Below are 16183 nucleotides of genomic sequence, written 5' to 3'. Positions count from 1 at the left end.
CCAGAGGATGGCATAGGGCAATTGCTCATCAGCCCCGAGGGCTCTCTCTCATGCGAGATTCCACAAGGTTTCATCCTGTCATCTCTCCTTTCAACATGTATATGAGGCCACTGAGGAGATAATGAAATAATTTGGGCTGTGGTGTCATGGGCACGCAGATGATATACAGTCCTACTCTCTTGTCAGACCAGGATGGTGCAGTCATTTTGTGCTTCCAGTACCTGGCTGAAATAGGGGTATGATGGCAGCTTAATCCCAGGGAGATAGGTGCTATGTTGGACAAGTAAAGGGAAGCATTCAGAAGATACTATCTACCCTTCTAATTCAGTTCCACCTCTTGTGGAAGAGGCTTACAGTCTCAGATTTCACCAGGTTCCTAAGTTTGGTTCTGGGTTTTCAAATTGAATCAGTGGTGATAAATACTGTTTGTCACTTGTGTTCCAGTCAGTGGCAATAATTTCTACTGGTATGAAGCTTCCCACACCGGTCCAGGTCTTCTTCCAGAACACATTACTGAAGGACGGTGTCCATGGACAATGGCTACAAATGACTGCCAGGCTGATAGCACTTTAATAAGTGCTGATAGCAATTCATAGTAGCTGCTGCTGAGCAAATAAGTAACAGAATATATGGTACTGCCTATCTGATTTAGAATGATATCCAACGCAACATTGTAATAGTTCTGTATGTTGCGATCACAGCTGTGCAGGGTATCTCTCTGCCTTTCAGCAGAGATGATCCTGATTGCACTGAAATCAGTCACCTGAGACCTTGCGCTCTCAGCAACTGGATGTGAAAGTTCATTCACCTGTTAAATCATTGTTGATCCTAGATCTAAATTCATTCTCTGTTCGTCCAAGGAAGGTCAGGTTTGTTGATCTTCAGGCATGGTGAAAGGAAGTGATGATGATATGTAATTAATCCTTTGGAGTATGAATCTATCTGGATTAAAATACTGTATATAACACCATATAGTTTAATTTGAAAATAAATAGTCCATCTTACAGAGACATTTCAGAAAATAAATACAACCTTTCTTACCTGAGTTTAGCTGTATCTAAACAGCTTTTTTTTAAAGTTTGCTGAGCTAAAGTCCACTATACATTATTCACTGTAAAAATTTATACTAGTTTTATAATTTAATGTGATAGCATAAACTTAACATAAAATTTGGCATGGCCTCAAATCATATTGAACAGAGAGATACTATTAGTATTAATTTAATGCCAACGGTTTCTACTGTTTTAGAAACACTAACTATTATAGTCATATTGCGTTACATAATATCAAAATGGTTAGCATCCATTTCTCTATAATTACATGGTTTCATCTGGCAGTCTAGGATATTTTCTCAATCTAAAAGGCAGCTGGAACTGCTTGTTGTTACTTTGCTGGCTTATAGAAAAGTCAAAGTAATCTAAATCAGATGAACTAAATTGTGTTTGCTACTACACTTAACTTAGTATAGCTGATTAATTCAAAATACAAAGATTAATATTTATATATTAAAATATTTGTATACATGACATGATAAAGTAATATTTAGGGGAAGACAACGAAAAATTATTGGAGACATGAATGTTCTATAATCTGACTTTTTTTTCCTTGAGAATGAAGAAATTTATTTTTTTTTTTTCAGGAGCCAATAATTATATAATGTGAATGTTTCTTCTTTCTACTGATGAGTGAAAATGAACTATACTTGCTATAAAATAAATTACATGTAGGGGTTTCCAAAAATATTTTATAGAACATTAAATTCCTGTCAAACAAAATATTCCATGACCCAGACCTGTAATTTAAGCCCTGATCTTCAAGTGAATATCTATGGAGTGATAGTGAGCCTCCTGAAACCATATTCCTACATTTGTACTTGTGCAATGGTGACCTTTACATACATTTCTAATCTTTCTGTTCTTTGTTTCTTGAATGATATAAATTAAGATATTAAAAATACCTCAGAAGCAAGGTCCATTACCAAATAGATACTGGTTGAGCTGCAATCAAAAATCAAAATGGAGATCTTGGTTTTGATGTCTTATTGTTTGTAAATGATTTTTAAAATGCCACAGTCAGTCAAATTGCTTTTTTCCACTTTTTCCATTTTTGTCTTTTCATATCTTTTTTTTCTGTGAAAGGTGGGAGGTTTTGTGGGTTTGATTTTGTTTTTTGAGGTTTTTGTTTTGTTTTGTTGGTTTTTGTAACAGTGCCTTCCATTAGAAAAAATCCTCTAATATGTACTTAGGTGGTTTCCGAGAGGGCATTTAATTATAATTAATACCTCAACTTCAAGTAATCTGTACACTTACACACACATAAATTAGCCATACAAGTCTATACATCCACATACAGTGCTCAAGGGAGTACAGGATGATGGAAGTTCCCAATTTTCCAACTGCATATCTGCAGAATGCAATGTGCTAAACTTGGAATAACATTTCCTTTTATGAGCTGTCACAGCTGCTGCTGCTTTTCCCAGCCAACATTGAAAATTCTGAGGTTACTCCATTACAAAATGTGACATGACAATACAGACTGTACGTTGTATAAAAGTTACTTGGGATATAAATCCCAAAGCTTTTACTTTGATTTACCAAGAATAGCCACATTCTTTGTTTATTGTAGCCTGAGGAACAGGCTTTTCAACTTTAAAATCTTTTGAACTTGCCTCCCCCTGGAAAGGAAAAAAAAAAAAAATCACTAGGCTAGGATACTTTAGGGTTGTTCCAAAACTATTAAAAATTACTGTCCCAAATATCAAAGGCTTTTGATATTAAACTATTAGGATTATTCTCTGAACTCCAATAACACTGACATAACTGCATTTTTTGAGTAAATAATGAAAAATATTTTAATGAAAACTAATTTAGTAAAATTTGAAAAAAAAAACCCAACCATAAAATATTCTGGTAAAGTAAGAATAGATTCTAAAGATCTTTTCATTTTTCATAGGAAATTATTATGGTAATTTTGTTTTGCACTGTTCTTAAGATAACAATTAAAACAAAGATGGAAATACTGACTTTCTACATATCCTGCTGATAAACAAGCTCCCACAATATTTCAGTACTGATTAACTTCTTCCTGTAAGACTATTCCACATAAGACAAGTTACATGTATGCACTTTGCTCACCTCAGTTCTAAAAAGAAGCATTCTAAGACATAATGAATTGAATTTATCCTGGTGCAAACAGATTGTAGGACCTTGGCAAATAAACCCATGTTAGCATTTATACTAACTTCATGTAAACCAATCAAGAACAGTTAAACCGTATTTGAGAGAAGCACAATCAGGACATGGTGTCAACTGTATATGGTTACAGTACAACAGCTTTTTCAGCATAGCAGCCCTTGGCCCCTCCTTGCCTCTTAGGAAGGGTGTGGGTCCATTACATTAATAAAACCAGGTTTCAAGATAACTTCTCAAGCCAACGTCACCCTCTCCCAAGAAAACCTGACTGGGATAGGTACAAGGACAACCATTTGCAAGGGTGACAACAAGCAATGTTCTATACATTCTTGACACTGCCTTCAGCAATACTGTGAATTTCATCCTAAAGTTTTGAGCAGTGCACACATAGTTTCTACCACACAGCTGACATTTATGGTAATATCTAATCACTGTGTGAAGGTGGTATCAAAATGGAAGTAATCTCAGAGGAGACTTTAAAAAAAAAAAAAAAACAAACAACAAAACACAAAAATGAAGGAAAGGTCAATAAATTCTCAAACTGAGAATGATCAATATATTATGTTAAATATTAATGGTCTTCAAGGTCAATGTTTTCCCTGGCCCTTATAATAATAATATGAGCTATACAAAACTAAATGTATGAAATAGACATAAACCCACAACACATTGAAGCACACCAACAACAAAAAAAAAAGAAAAAGGACATAGTAATTGTTTTAAATGTCTTCTGTTTCTGACATTGCTTATTCACTACCCTCTGAGTGCCTGTTAAAACCAGGGAGCAGGTCATTCACCAGCAAAAACAATTATAAAATGCTAATGCCTGAGCATTTATTGTCAAGATTGGCTAGATAAAAAAGGTCTGCTTCATAACATGTTTCCAAGCAGATGACATAAGTAGATGTTTGTATTATAAACAATAGGAAAGAATACAAGCATTTAGCATTTTTTAGAAAGGCTGCAATTAAAAAACAGGTGAGCATTGTGACATAAATTCTATTAAAAAGTAACAATTAAATTTCCCTCTGAGAAATTAGAAGGCACCATCTTGTGGTTACTCTGCGGGAATGCAGTCAGGATAGCCTCCGACCTCCCATCTCCTCCTACGCCTTCCCAATGTGTCAACTGGAATGTCAAAATTCTGCCATAGACAAGGACAATGCTTTGTCATTCCCAATACACCCTCTGAAAAAAATCAGTGACACTATGTACTAGGTAGGACTAGAGGAGTTATTTAGCTCAAAATACACCCCAGGTTATCACATTACTTAAATGTGTGTTTGAGGTAGACAGCAAGTTCAGCATTATTGGCAATTGTAGCAAAAAACACTTAATTTCTATTAAGTTTAAGATCAAATACTACCACAGCCTAAAGTCTCTGCAGCTCAGTAAAGCTGCATGAATTTTTGAGCCAGCTAAGATCAGAAACTTCTATTCCTGTTATCCTTACATTATCAAAACCAAAACATGGTTTGTCCATTTTGCAGAAGGTGTTAGAAATTTTTTTTAACAATTTATTTTGGGCAAGAGTCAACCAGTTAAGTTTGTGCCATCTTCAAAGACATAGTTAGTCTCATATACAGGTCACAGTTCAGCATTCAGAATTTCTTGTTCAATAGAATCTGCAGTTGTAAGTAAAACACTGTTTTGTATATAACACACGTATATTCACAGCTACTGATGTCTACTTTTGGTCCAGTCCTGCTAGCTGCTCATTCCTTGTACCTTGTGAGATAAACTATCCAGACTGATCTTTCTCATCTCAATTGCATATCTAAGCAGTGAATTATTTACCATGGAAAGTTCTATTGTTTTTGTCTTCCTTGGGAAATGTATGTAAAATATAAACCAGTATCAATGTATTTATTGTTTTTATTGCTTTTATAATCAATTATAAACAAATAACTATTTCAGAGAGACTAATTTAACTGATGTTTAGGTTATGATTTGATCATATAACTCCAGAAATACTTTGTTGGTGTTATTGTTTCAGTACATCATAAGATTTAATCTAGTATTTTGTATTATAGGAAGTCTATAACCAGATCTCCCCTAGTGAAACAAACAGTTAAGGTACGCTGATATGTGTCTCATTTCACATTTTTTGAAGTACTTAACAGTTCAAAATTAATAAAATGTACATCTGCTGTTTTTTCACAGGCAGACCTAGTTCTGACCTGCTATAAATGATAGTAGAATTGAATCCATATATTGTTCTATTCACATCCATCAGATCTGGATCTTCTAGAAAATACTTAGTAAATTAGGACACTCATTTTTTAAACAAACTAGCCATAGCAAGTGTCAGTGACTGACAGTCTAACTGTGATAACATCCAGGCTTATCTTTGATTTTGAAAGGTGTCAATAAAAGAGGAATTTCTCTGTGTCTACAAAGTGTTGTGGTGGCATGCATTCATCTGTTTCCCAGAAAGACTACAGCTGGTGTCACACGTTTCCTTTGGATTTTTGAGCACATCAGGAGCATGGATGTTCTGAACCACTTCGGTTACAAGATGCAACAGGTTTTTGGCAAATAACACAATCTTGTCTGCTGTTTTCTGAGCTCAATTCCTTTCAAGATTTCACTCCTCTAATTAGGTTCACACCAGCCAATGTCTCTGTTCACGTGTGCACTCCAGGAAGGGCTGGCATTGAAAATGCTAAAAAAACATATCTAGATTATACACTTTAAATCTGCATTGCCTCCCCACTGGAAGTGCAACTGTATATTTTGTATGCATCAAAAAGCAGACACACATGTTAATATTGCCCATTTATATTTCAGGATACTCCATATATTCAGCAGCTGAAGTTATCTGATTTCTTTTGTTTCTTTGGTTGTTAATATGACCTTTGATCTTCCCTGTCTCCAAATGTTGACAAGCATTATACAAATTCCAGAATGTTACTCTGATTCTAAAGGGCTGAAACTATAAATGTTGCCAAAACTAGGTGCTTCCTCTCTCCCTGTGGAATAGCCAAGGCATCATTACTGGCATGGTTTACTCATCCCAGCATAGGAGATGTAGAGACTGGAGACAGATGACAGTACTGCTTATCTCCCTTTTGGCTGCTGCTACTCCCTCTCCTAGGCAAAGGGGACTTGCTACATTAGGAGAGAATGGAAGAAGACGTTCACTGAAGGTCTATGGGTGTTGGGAGAACAGTGGGTGAGGGGATGATGGCGTAGGCCATGTGTAGGGATGCTGGCATCATTTTTCTGTTAATTTCATTCCAGAAGTAAAGTTCTACTGAAATTTTACTGGTCTACTGACATCAGGGTATGTGGGTGTTGTGGGGAGGGGAGGGAAGGGAAGAGATTGGCTGCAAGGAGGAAATAGAGGAGAGAGACCTGACTCTTTCAACTGCTTCAGATTCAGCCCTAACTTTTAAAGTATCTTAATACTTGATGATATGATGAGACCTTTCTGGTACAAGTACTGTTAAAAAGTCAGATACCTCCAGTCATTGCTATATCTATCCATCATTAACAAACAAAAATAAAAAAGCAGCAAAAGAAAAAAACCCAAACAACCAAAACCACAAAACCATAGGGCTTAGAGAAACAAATCCTTAATTAAAAAGTTTGTTTGCTTCCTCACACAACTTCCAACATGCTGTTTTTGTCACGTAAAATATGCATTCACACCCTGCAAAATACTGAACTCATGTTACAAGATTGTTATCAAAACGGTCCTATTTTTCGAAGTGAGTGCTTTTTAAAAATCCAGAAAAGCTAAACCAAATTAAACTGATGTCCATACGAAATCCATATCCACCTTAGGAATGGGTAAAAATCATTGAGACTTACATGGGTTACTTAAGTAACTGGTATCTTTTTCCTCACAAATTCATTTCAGAAACATAACATTCCAATAGTATGGTAACAGAAAGGAATCAGCCTGCAGTATCATAAAGAAGAAGATCTAAATGGTCTTTTAACAATTTAATAAAATGTACCCATGTTCAAACTGTGTTTAGGACTTTGTGACCTCACACTGCCTTTGTGTGTATTAGAAAAAAACTTCTTTAACAATATATTTATAGCAGGACACTTGCATACCAAAAGGTTGCCTCAAAAGAAGTAAAAACAAATTGTAAATTTTCTGAGTAATGATTCAAGTTACAAAAATTCACCAGTAGCATCTGGAAAAAAAACAATATACATACAGCTGTTGGATTTACTACTGATTTTATTAAATTAAATTTCTAAATAGAAATATAGAAATTGCCATAGGTCACAAGCTCCTCAAACGGAGAAGAAGAAAAAAAAGAAAAAGACCTAGTAAAATCCAACAGTTTCTCTCAATTTTTAAAATTCAGAATTTGTCATAGCAATAAAATATATAGTTTGAGTTCAGGTTTAAACATGGGCACATATGTATAGAAAGATTTATTTATTTATTATGCAAAAATGATAATTCCAACTAAGAATTTCACAAGATATTACTAGTGTTGGCACAATTACAGTACTGTGGTTGTATAAATTGCAAGTACAGAACAAATTAACACTAGAATCGTCAAAACTGAGTCAGTTTGAAATTACAGGACATCATATCAGTAGTAAACCCAACAAAAAAAATCATACTGATGTAATCTTTTCCAGATGCTACCAGGACAACTTTGCAAGTATAAACTTCTGTAAAGAACATTTCTATAGAGACATTTTTAGATTTTGACTTTGAGCTACAGACAGGTTGTCTTTTGAAAATCAGAATTATCTGTAGAAGATTAATTTGTTTCCCATTACAGTTTCAGATTTCTTCTTCATCCATAAAATTAACTGCAGTGAACTTCCAGGAGTAAAAAGCTGTCTTTTTTCAGGCTTGAATAAGAGGAGAAATAGTCACTTGTCCTGAAATCTGGCTACAATTAAACACATTGAAGACAAATTAAAAGCTGTAACTGTAAAATTTTGGGTACTTTGCTGTGATCCTTTGTTATACAAATACTATCGAATAAACAATCAGTGTGCATCACCTACATTTTGCTACCAAATGCTTAAAGTATTATTTAAATAGACCATAAATATAAAATAAAATAAGAAAAGACAGTATTTACCTTTTCCAACTGAGCATTTTTTTTTGATTTGTACAAAAACTCCCCCACTGCCACAAAGACAGAAAGCACCAATCCTGCTGCTAGCACGATGAAGATTCCTCCAATATTTTGAACTCCCAAAGCACTGGCCTCTTTACTTTCCTCCTCTGGGCAGCCATTACCTCTCCACCATTTCTCTTTCATCATGTGGAGCTTGCCCTCCTCTTGCAGCTGAAGAATTGCTATAGTGATCTTGTCTCTGTATGGAGAACCTGAAGAGACCACAGGGAACATATATTGCATGGGGTATACTTTAAGGAAAGTTAGCTATTCCTGATAAGAATAAAATGTAATATAATGTCACAGGAAAACCTATATCCTCTACAACCATAACATTTATTGAAAAGCCATTTGCATCTCACCACAGTAACACTGGTCACATAAATACAAACCCACACGTGCACACACATATAAATATAAATGCACAAAACCTGATCCAGCTGGTGTTGCCTGTAAGCCAGGCAACTTGCTGCAACAAGTCCTATCACACTTAGTCCCATGGTCTCAAACTTCTTCATGCCCAACTATTATATCCAGCCAAATAGTATTCACCATTCAACTTCCATCAGGCTTTTAATTATGTTGCAGTAGATGTAGTCAAACATACATAAATCTACAGGCTGTTACTTCATAGCTTGTTACCCTGAAGCTAATCCACTGTCTGATATGAACACTTTATACTATTACTTTATTAAAAGAAGAAACAACAATTTATGCCTCAGGACCAAGCCACAAAAGTCTCCATTTGATAGATTGTCAGGCATTTAAGATACCTTCCAAGCACGCACTTACTTATTAACAGTACCAGGTAGCAATGCATTTAGAAAGATAAGGTTAAGTGTGTTTGGATAACAGAGATGTAAATTTTCATATTTCAGTGTGTTTCTTTCTCATAATTCAGTATTTTAAAATGACATGATAATTTTGCAGCTTTTGAACGCTTCAGTATTTCAAGGGGCGGTTTAAAGTGTAGTGTCATATCTTTGTATGTCATCTGTTCTCTTTTTCTTTACATGTGCATAAGGACTTTTCAATGAGTATTTTAAAATCGACATTAATTAATTAATAATACCAATGGAGAAAGCTTTTCTTTTCTTTTCTGAATGTTAGAGAGTAAATCACATCAGTTAGAGTGTTTTCTATGTTAAGATTTGTGTAATGTTTAAGGAGAGAACAAAGCCATCATTTTTCTTCCTCTCCTTCAAAAACAGGAACAAAAGGCTCTTCATTAAAGTAGTTAAGAAATCCCAGGGAAAAAAAATGAGTAGATGAAAAGGCATGGCATCCCCTCTTTCATGTGATATGAATGCAATTCTACAAAGAATTCCTCCTCTTTTTCTTTCTCTTATAATACTGCTACTTAAAAACTATAATTTTTACAGTGTTTCCTGTGGCTGAGTAATAAAATGCATTTTCATTAACTTGATACCTTTTTTAAAAAAATCCTCAACATCCTTTAGAGAGGTTCTGCCCATTTGACTATTTCATGTACTGTGATCAACTGTGAAGAAGCTGAAGGAATGCATGGGTAGGATATTTTATACTCTTTACACTCTTGGAAAACATGTATTTTTTTTAATTTCTTTCAATTTTTTTTTTTTTTCAGTTTCTTCTTACATATCTAGAGCTGATCATGAAAATAAAGCCAATAGCAAAGGGTTGCTGTGCCCACATGGAAGTAAAACATAGAAGGGACCATTAATTACAGACACTCTGGGCTTTTCCTTTATTCCAGAATAAGAGGTAGGAAAAGCTGGCCACAAAGTATTTACATTGCAAGAACTTGCACTTTTATCATCTATGCTTAGAAAAGAATGATATTCTGTACTACGAGCTAAACTGTGTTTACACAGGACTATACGAGAAGCAGAAAGAAAGGAAAACAAGATCTTTTCTACTGTCTTGTGCATGCAGGGGCCTAAGTCACACCGTTTCAGACCATCCTGATTATGCTGAAACTGTACAAAACCCTGTACTTGACACATTTCTTCAGTCAGATGGAAGAAGTGATCAGTCCACAATAGCCTGGGGAAGTGCAAGTGCATACTATAATCTTTTGGGGATATTTTCAGCGTTACACTGCCTATAAATATTTAACAACAACAACTTAAATAACATTAGTTTGTGAGAAATAATTTTGGACCCAGTTTAAGCCATCTTCTGATCTGACAGGCTGTTTTCTAATTAAACTGATTTGCATTTCATTTCCACACTTTCTGTTGGTCTAAACATAGGCAATACCAACTATTCTTCATGTATTTTTTATATATTCTAGGGACCAGATTTGTACACATACAGTTCTAGTCCATTTGAAGTGCTTAGAAAAATGAATTAACTGAAGAATTCATAGACAGAAACCATAAAGCATGGGCTAATCCTATCTACAATTAGTTAAGTTTATGAGGATTGCGTTAGAAGCATGAAGTTAATAATGATTCAGTTCAACAGTATTTGTATCACTTACTGTTGGTGCAAAATTTTGCACAAATAATTGTGGAGTGGACAGATTACAGGGCCTTTGGTGTTTCTACTGCAATATGTGTATTTGTTATACCTTATTATCTTGTCTTAAAAATGGTAATCTCACAAGTAAGGATCAGTGTGGGATGACCAGCAGCGCATACTGCTGCTGTTAAATTAAACATTTAAAATTTTATACCCATGAAAAAGCTAGCATTCAATGCTGTATTTCTATTCCATTTCTGAATGACTTACAATGTTCTAAATTCATCGATTCATATTTTGCAATAAATAATGAGTACACCTAATAATCTGATATTTGAAAAAAAGTAATTTTTAATGCTGTTTATACTGATTCAAGTAGTTAATAAGAGAACAAAAGAAGCATAACAACGATATTATTTCCTAAGGTTTTATTTGCTCCCAGATTTTTTTCTGGTATAAATTGGATAGCAAGTCGCAGCAATGGAAAATCCACCTGGAAACACCTGAAGTGTCTAAAAGTATCATGGTCTGATCTGTGGATGATAAAGTTAGGATACAAAAAGAAGAGAAAATTAGTAGAGAATGTGGACAAGACATCCAGATTACATTTGGGATGTTAAAACTGTTTTCCTTCCAGAAATGAAAAATTTCCACAAATAAATGTAAAATATTTTTGACATTTACTAGTAATTTTCCCTATCACTCCTATCACATGACTGAAAGATCAGCACTTGAAAAATCAAGCCCCTCCATGAGGTGTTGCAAGAAGGCCATGTCCTGTTTTTTACATTTTTTAAAATCAGAAGTAGTTCATTTCAGAGAATTTACTGTTCAAGAGAAAAAAATAAAATGAAACCAGAAATTTTAAGATTCCCCGACAATGTATATAAATGCATTTGCAAAATAAATACACTATGAATAAGAGTAAAGTAATAAAGCAGAAGCAAAAAAAAAAAGAAAAAGAGAGAATAAAATTCTGCCATGTGAAGAAATGTGAACTGTGAACTTCACATCTCAACCTTCAATAAAAAGACAAGCAGTTCAAAAAAATCTTACCAGTCTGTGCATGGGGGGAAGACTGGGAGGGGACAGACACAATGATATTTATAACTACATCCCAAAATCAGGCAAAGAGATGAGTATATAATCTTCCATTGAGTGCAGAGAAAGGGAGAATTCCAGTGCAGAAATATCTGACTTTTTCTTCCCTCTCTTTTCCTCGTTCCTATTGCTTTCATTTCTCTATCAACTGATGAGCTATTTCTATGACAAACTGGGACCGGAGGGCCTACAGAATATAATCTATACATTATTTGCTGATCCCACTCTAGCTGCTGTTTGAAGGAATGAGAATTTCTGCCAGAAGAGTTTTAAGACCTTCTGTTATAGATCATAGAGACCTTAGTGCCTTCCTATGATCAACAAACTCAGTAAGAGATGCAGTAATTTCTATTTGCAGTTACCTGCTTATGAAAATTTAAAATAAAAAGGAAAATTTACATAAAATTCTATTGTATGAAACATCTGTACAAAACTAAGATAACAAAGTCTCAGAAATACTGCAGAAGTTATACACAGATAAGTTTTCCACTCTGAAGTCTCAGTATATAAAGGTTTATGCACATAATTATATGTTTAGTCATAAATTATGAACACATAAAGTTTATATATTGAGACTTCACTGTATACAGATTAGTACGTTGCTGATCTGCCTGGTCTTGAAAATGCTTTCTACTAGATTATATTCCAACAAATACAAAGGGAGGTGGAGCATATTGGCACCTGTAGAATTGAATTTGGCCCTTAGTAAATAAAAAGGAACAGCAACATTCTGCTAACTCTTTCATTAAGAAAATGTTGAACCAGTAACTTTTTTGTTTCATCATTTCAGGTGCATTTTACCAAAAGAAATCACTGCAAATTTTCTGGTATTTTGAAAGTTGGTGCCCATGTGACATAGTCATATGTTACTCTTGATTTGTTAGACAGAAAAATCCATTCTGAACACTCCTACACCACTGATAGTGTCCTTTATTGCTGTTACTTTTTTCTTTTGTTATTAAAAATTCCAAGACTATTCTACTTATCTTGCAAAATTACTTCATACTCTATGTACTTGGCCTAAGCAAAAGAGAAATACAGTTAAGAATACACTATCGTATTCAGAACCTAGGTACAAAATTTAGATCATCAAGAACTTCTTCTAGTACTGAAGTATTTATTAGAAGGAGAAAGCCACATGTACCAGGAAAGATATTCCTTTAATTTCTAGGTGTTGAAGCTGTGTGTGAGTAGATCACATTGAACAAAGCAACTAGTTCAAGTTCTGGTTTTAGTAGTTGAAAGGAAGAAGCACTGAACTCAACATGAGGGTGTTTGGGGTTTTTTGTTTATTTTAAGGGCTTTTGGTGTTTTTTTTTTTTTTGGGGGGGGGGGGGGGGGAGGGGTCATCATGAGCCCATTCCCATTGTGGTTACACCAGATTGATCTATCTATTTATCCTAAAGTTAGCTTGGGTACATATACATAAGCTGCAGTCACACTCTCACTCCAGTGTAAGCATATCTGAAATTTCCACAAGAACATTGGCTAACACCATTTATATTACTGGGGACAGGTGGAATCATTTAAGTCTTGGCATATCGACATTTCTCTGTACTTATCCCATAGATTAGCCTCATCAAGAATCACAGAATAAATGTTCTGACACCAAACTTATTGCATGCTTAGTTAAATCATATTTGAAAGTTTTGTTTGTCATACTGTTCTGTTATTTCTGTCCATCAGTTACTATGATGAAACTTTCCTTTTGTTTAAACAAGACAAAATTTAGTCCAGGCCCTTGGAACAGACATCCCTTGCTAGGGGATAACTGGTGATACAGCATGTGGAGTTCAGTTTTCCTTAAGTGTCATGCATACTGGAGTCATAGGCATGACAGAAACAAGATGGAAGGGATTTCATTTACACATAATTGTGCAGTAGATGTTTAGACTACAAGGAACCATGGAAAAACTAGTTCCTACAGCCTCATGCATCACAGGGCCTGAAACACCTTCCAGAAATCCGTAGCACAGTCAGCACTCTAATAAAGACTGACAGCCACAGTTATAACATGCCATAGGAAAGGAATAGGCAGCTCAGGGGCACCGAGTATAGGAGAAACACTTAGTTTAGCTTCACAGAAATGTTTTTCTTTTAAAAGTCACAGCCAGCTCTGCTCTCTAAATCTGTTAACCCGCTCTAATTGGGATGGGAGTGAAGCAATAGAGAGGTGGGTCAAAATAGCTTGGTTCGTTCTTCCTACCTGTGGATTCAAAAGTCTCCAAGCAACATATGAAGAAAGAAGAGGGATTCTGTCAGTTCCCATTCCCTGGCTCCACTTTCAAAATCAGCCCATTTTTACATAAGAAAAGATCACTGGGTGACTGTTTCCAGGTCATGGAGTAATGCCATTACCGTGGCTGGGGATTTGATAGATTAAAATTCTTTGGCAATCATAGGAAGCAAGCAACATCCCACAGTGAATAGAAGAGCAATAAATCAAAAGAAAAGGTAACGGTTCCTGCCAACTTGACACAGGAGCAGATCCTCCCTTATCCCAAATCTGGATCTCAATTTAACTCCAAGTAAATGAGCAAGGCCCACCAATTAAAAAAGTGATTAAAAAAAAAAAGCCACTGATGAAAAGATGTTCTCAGTAGCAAAATTAGCCACTTCCATACGAAGTAGCAATTAGCCAGGTATTTTTAAGAGTATGGAACAAACCTGAGATCCGTGCATTATACCAGGAGATGGATGTGGATTCTAACTGCAGCATTGATAATAGGTTTTCTTTGTGATGTTAAGTGAACTACTTATTCCTGTTTCTTAGTTCTGTGCCTCATAGCAAATTTGTTGGTTTATATTTATGAAATGATCAGACATTATAGCATTCTCACCTTTAAGGTACATACATATGAATTAATAGCAAAGCATCCCCGACACACAGAGTTTAAACACACTTCCCAAGTATACTGAAAACAACTCCTATATCAATAAACTTCAAGTGCACATAGAACTTTTTAATGTAGAAAGGTGTGAAAATCTTGTTTTTGCCACCCCAAGAGATCAGTAACATTTATATACTTTTCCTATTAATTTATGATTAATGCATTAAAATATGAGATAGATTTAATATTACTAAAACCTTCTTGCTCCTCTACCAGCTGTCCTTCTACTTCCTTATAGACTTATAGATCATGGACTTTTAGACTTCTGGGCATGAAGAAGCTTTTTTCAAAGTTCTTTAAATACTCCACATGTTGTGGAAAATATTGGGAATAAATAATAAAGTGGTAGGTCTAATATAAGAAATACTTGCAACTTTAATTTAACTGTGTTGCATAGACATTAGGTTTCCCATTCTTGTCTTTCTGATTAAATACATAACTGAATTTTATTGTTGTTTTCCAAAGGATGCATCAGGATAAAATATTTATCAGAATGGGTTAACACTTCTGATGAAACAAAATCAGTGTTTCCTGATTCTGATTGTTAACCCCGACACTTCATGCTACATTAAGATTATCATATTGTAATATTAGACATATTGTAAGCATTAAATATTCATTAAGTTGCAGTTACTACAATGGAAAATCCTCAGTAGAAGTTGACAGCAGTCTAAGCTACCCTAAATCTAATTAAAACTTCAAACAAGCAAAACAAAATTCAAAACAAAGCTGTTCACTATTCTTATATATATATATATTCACCTTTGAGCTACATGTATGGCTTGGAAAAGACAAGTTGCTGGTAAGAGGCAGGAAACTTTTTAAATCAGCATTTTATGCCAAATGTAATCAAAACCCTTTCACAAACAGTGTGTTCTCTAATTGTTTCCACTTCTTCCCAGTTATAACCATTCCCAACTCATGCTAATTTCTGGTCGTTTCTTTATAGAACCATCATTTAAAAGTTCATGTATGTTTATAAAGCTGAAATGTAACCAAGAGGGATAATGTAGCTGAGATTTATTTCACATTAAATTTCTCATAATTTTCCAGCTGTAAGTATGCAACATAACTGATATCAAAATCAGATGAATACATGAGATATTTAGGACTACAGTAGCCATTCATGAATTCTTGTGTTCATAAATACTTATGGTTTTAGGACTGGGAAGGGGACATCTTTGAATGTATTAATTTGTAACTAGCTTAAAACATATCTATCCTCCACGGTGAGTAAATTACAAAAAAATGCATGCATAATGGTTGCCTATAATTAATAAATTAAATAAGATGACGATAACAGGTTTAATAGTTAATATACACCATTTTTCTCTATTTATTTTTGTAGTACCGAGATAACCTGAACAGAATGAAGGCTTTTTTTTTTCTTTTTACTATTTTAAATACTCAGATCATTATTACATTGTTGTAGAAACTTTGCGTATACTAT

General features: G+C 34.7%; 1 protein-coding gene across 1 annotated transcript in view; it reads right to left on the bottom strand.

The window, feature by feature from the left end:
- GRIK2 (glutamate receptor, ionotropic, kainate 2) overlaps window positions 1-16183 on the bottom strand; it is a 446885-nt gene that overhangs the window by 6772 nt on the left and 423930 nt on the right. Inside the window, exon 15 of the mRNA XM_009320161.1 lies at window positions 8258-8508. Coding sequence (XP_009318436.1) covers window positions 8258-8508 — 251 coding nt within the window. The remainder of the gene's footprint in view (window positions 1-8257; window positions 8509-16183) is intronic.

The sequence above is a fragment of the Pygoscelis adeliae genome, unplaced genomic scaffold, assembly GCF_000699105.1.
Source record: "Pygoscelis adeliae isolate BGI_AS28 unplaced genomic scaffold, ASM69910v1 Scaffold41, whole genome shotgun sequence".
Classification (NCBI taxonomy): domain Eukaryota; kingdom Metazoa; phylum Chordata; class Aves; order Sphenisciformes; family Spheniscidae; genus Pygoscelis; species Pygoscelis adeliae.
Note: the sequence above shows the minus strand (reverse complement) of the source record. Positions and strands in the feature narration are given on the sequence as shown.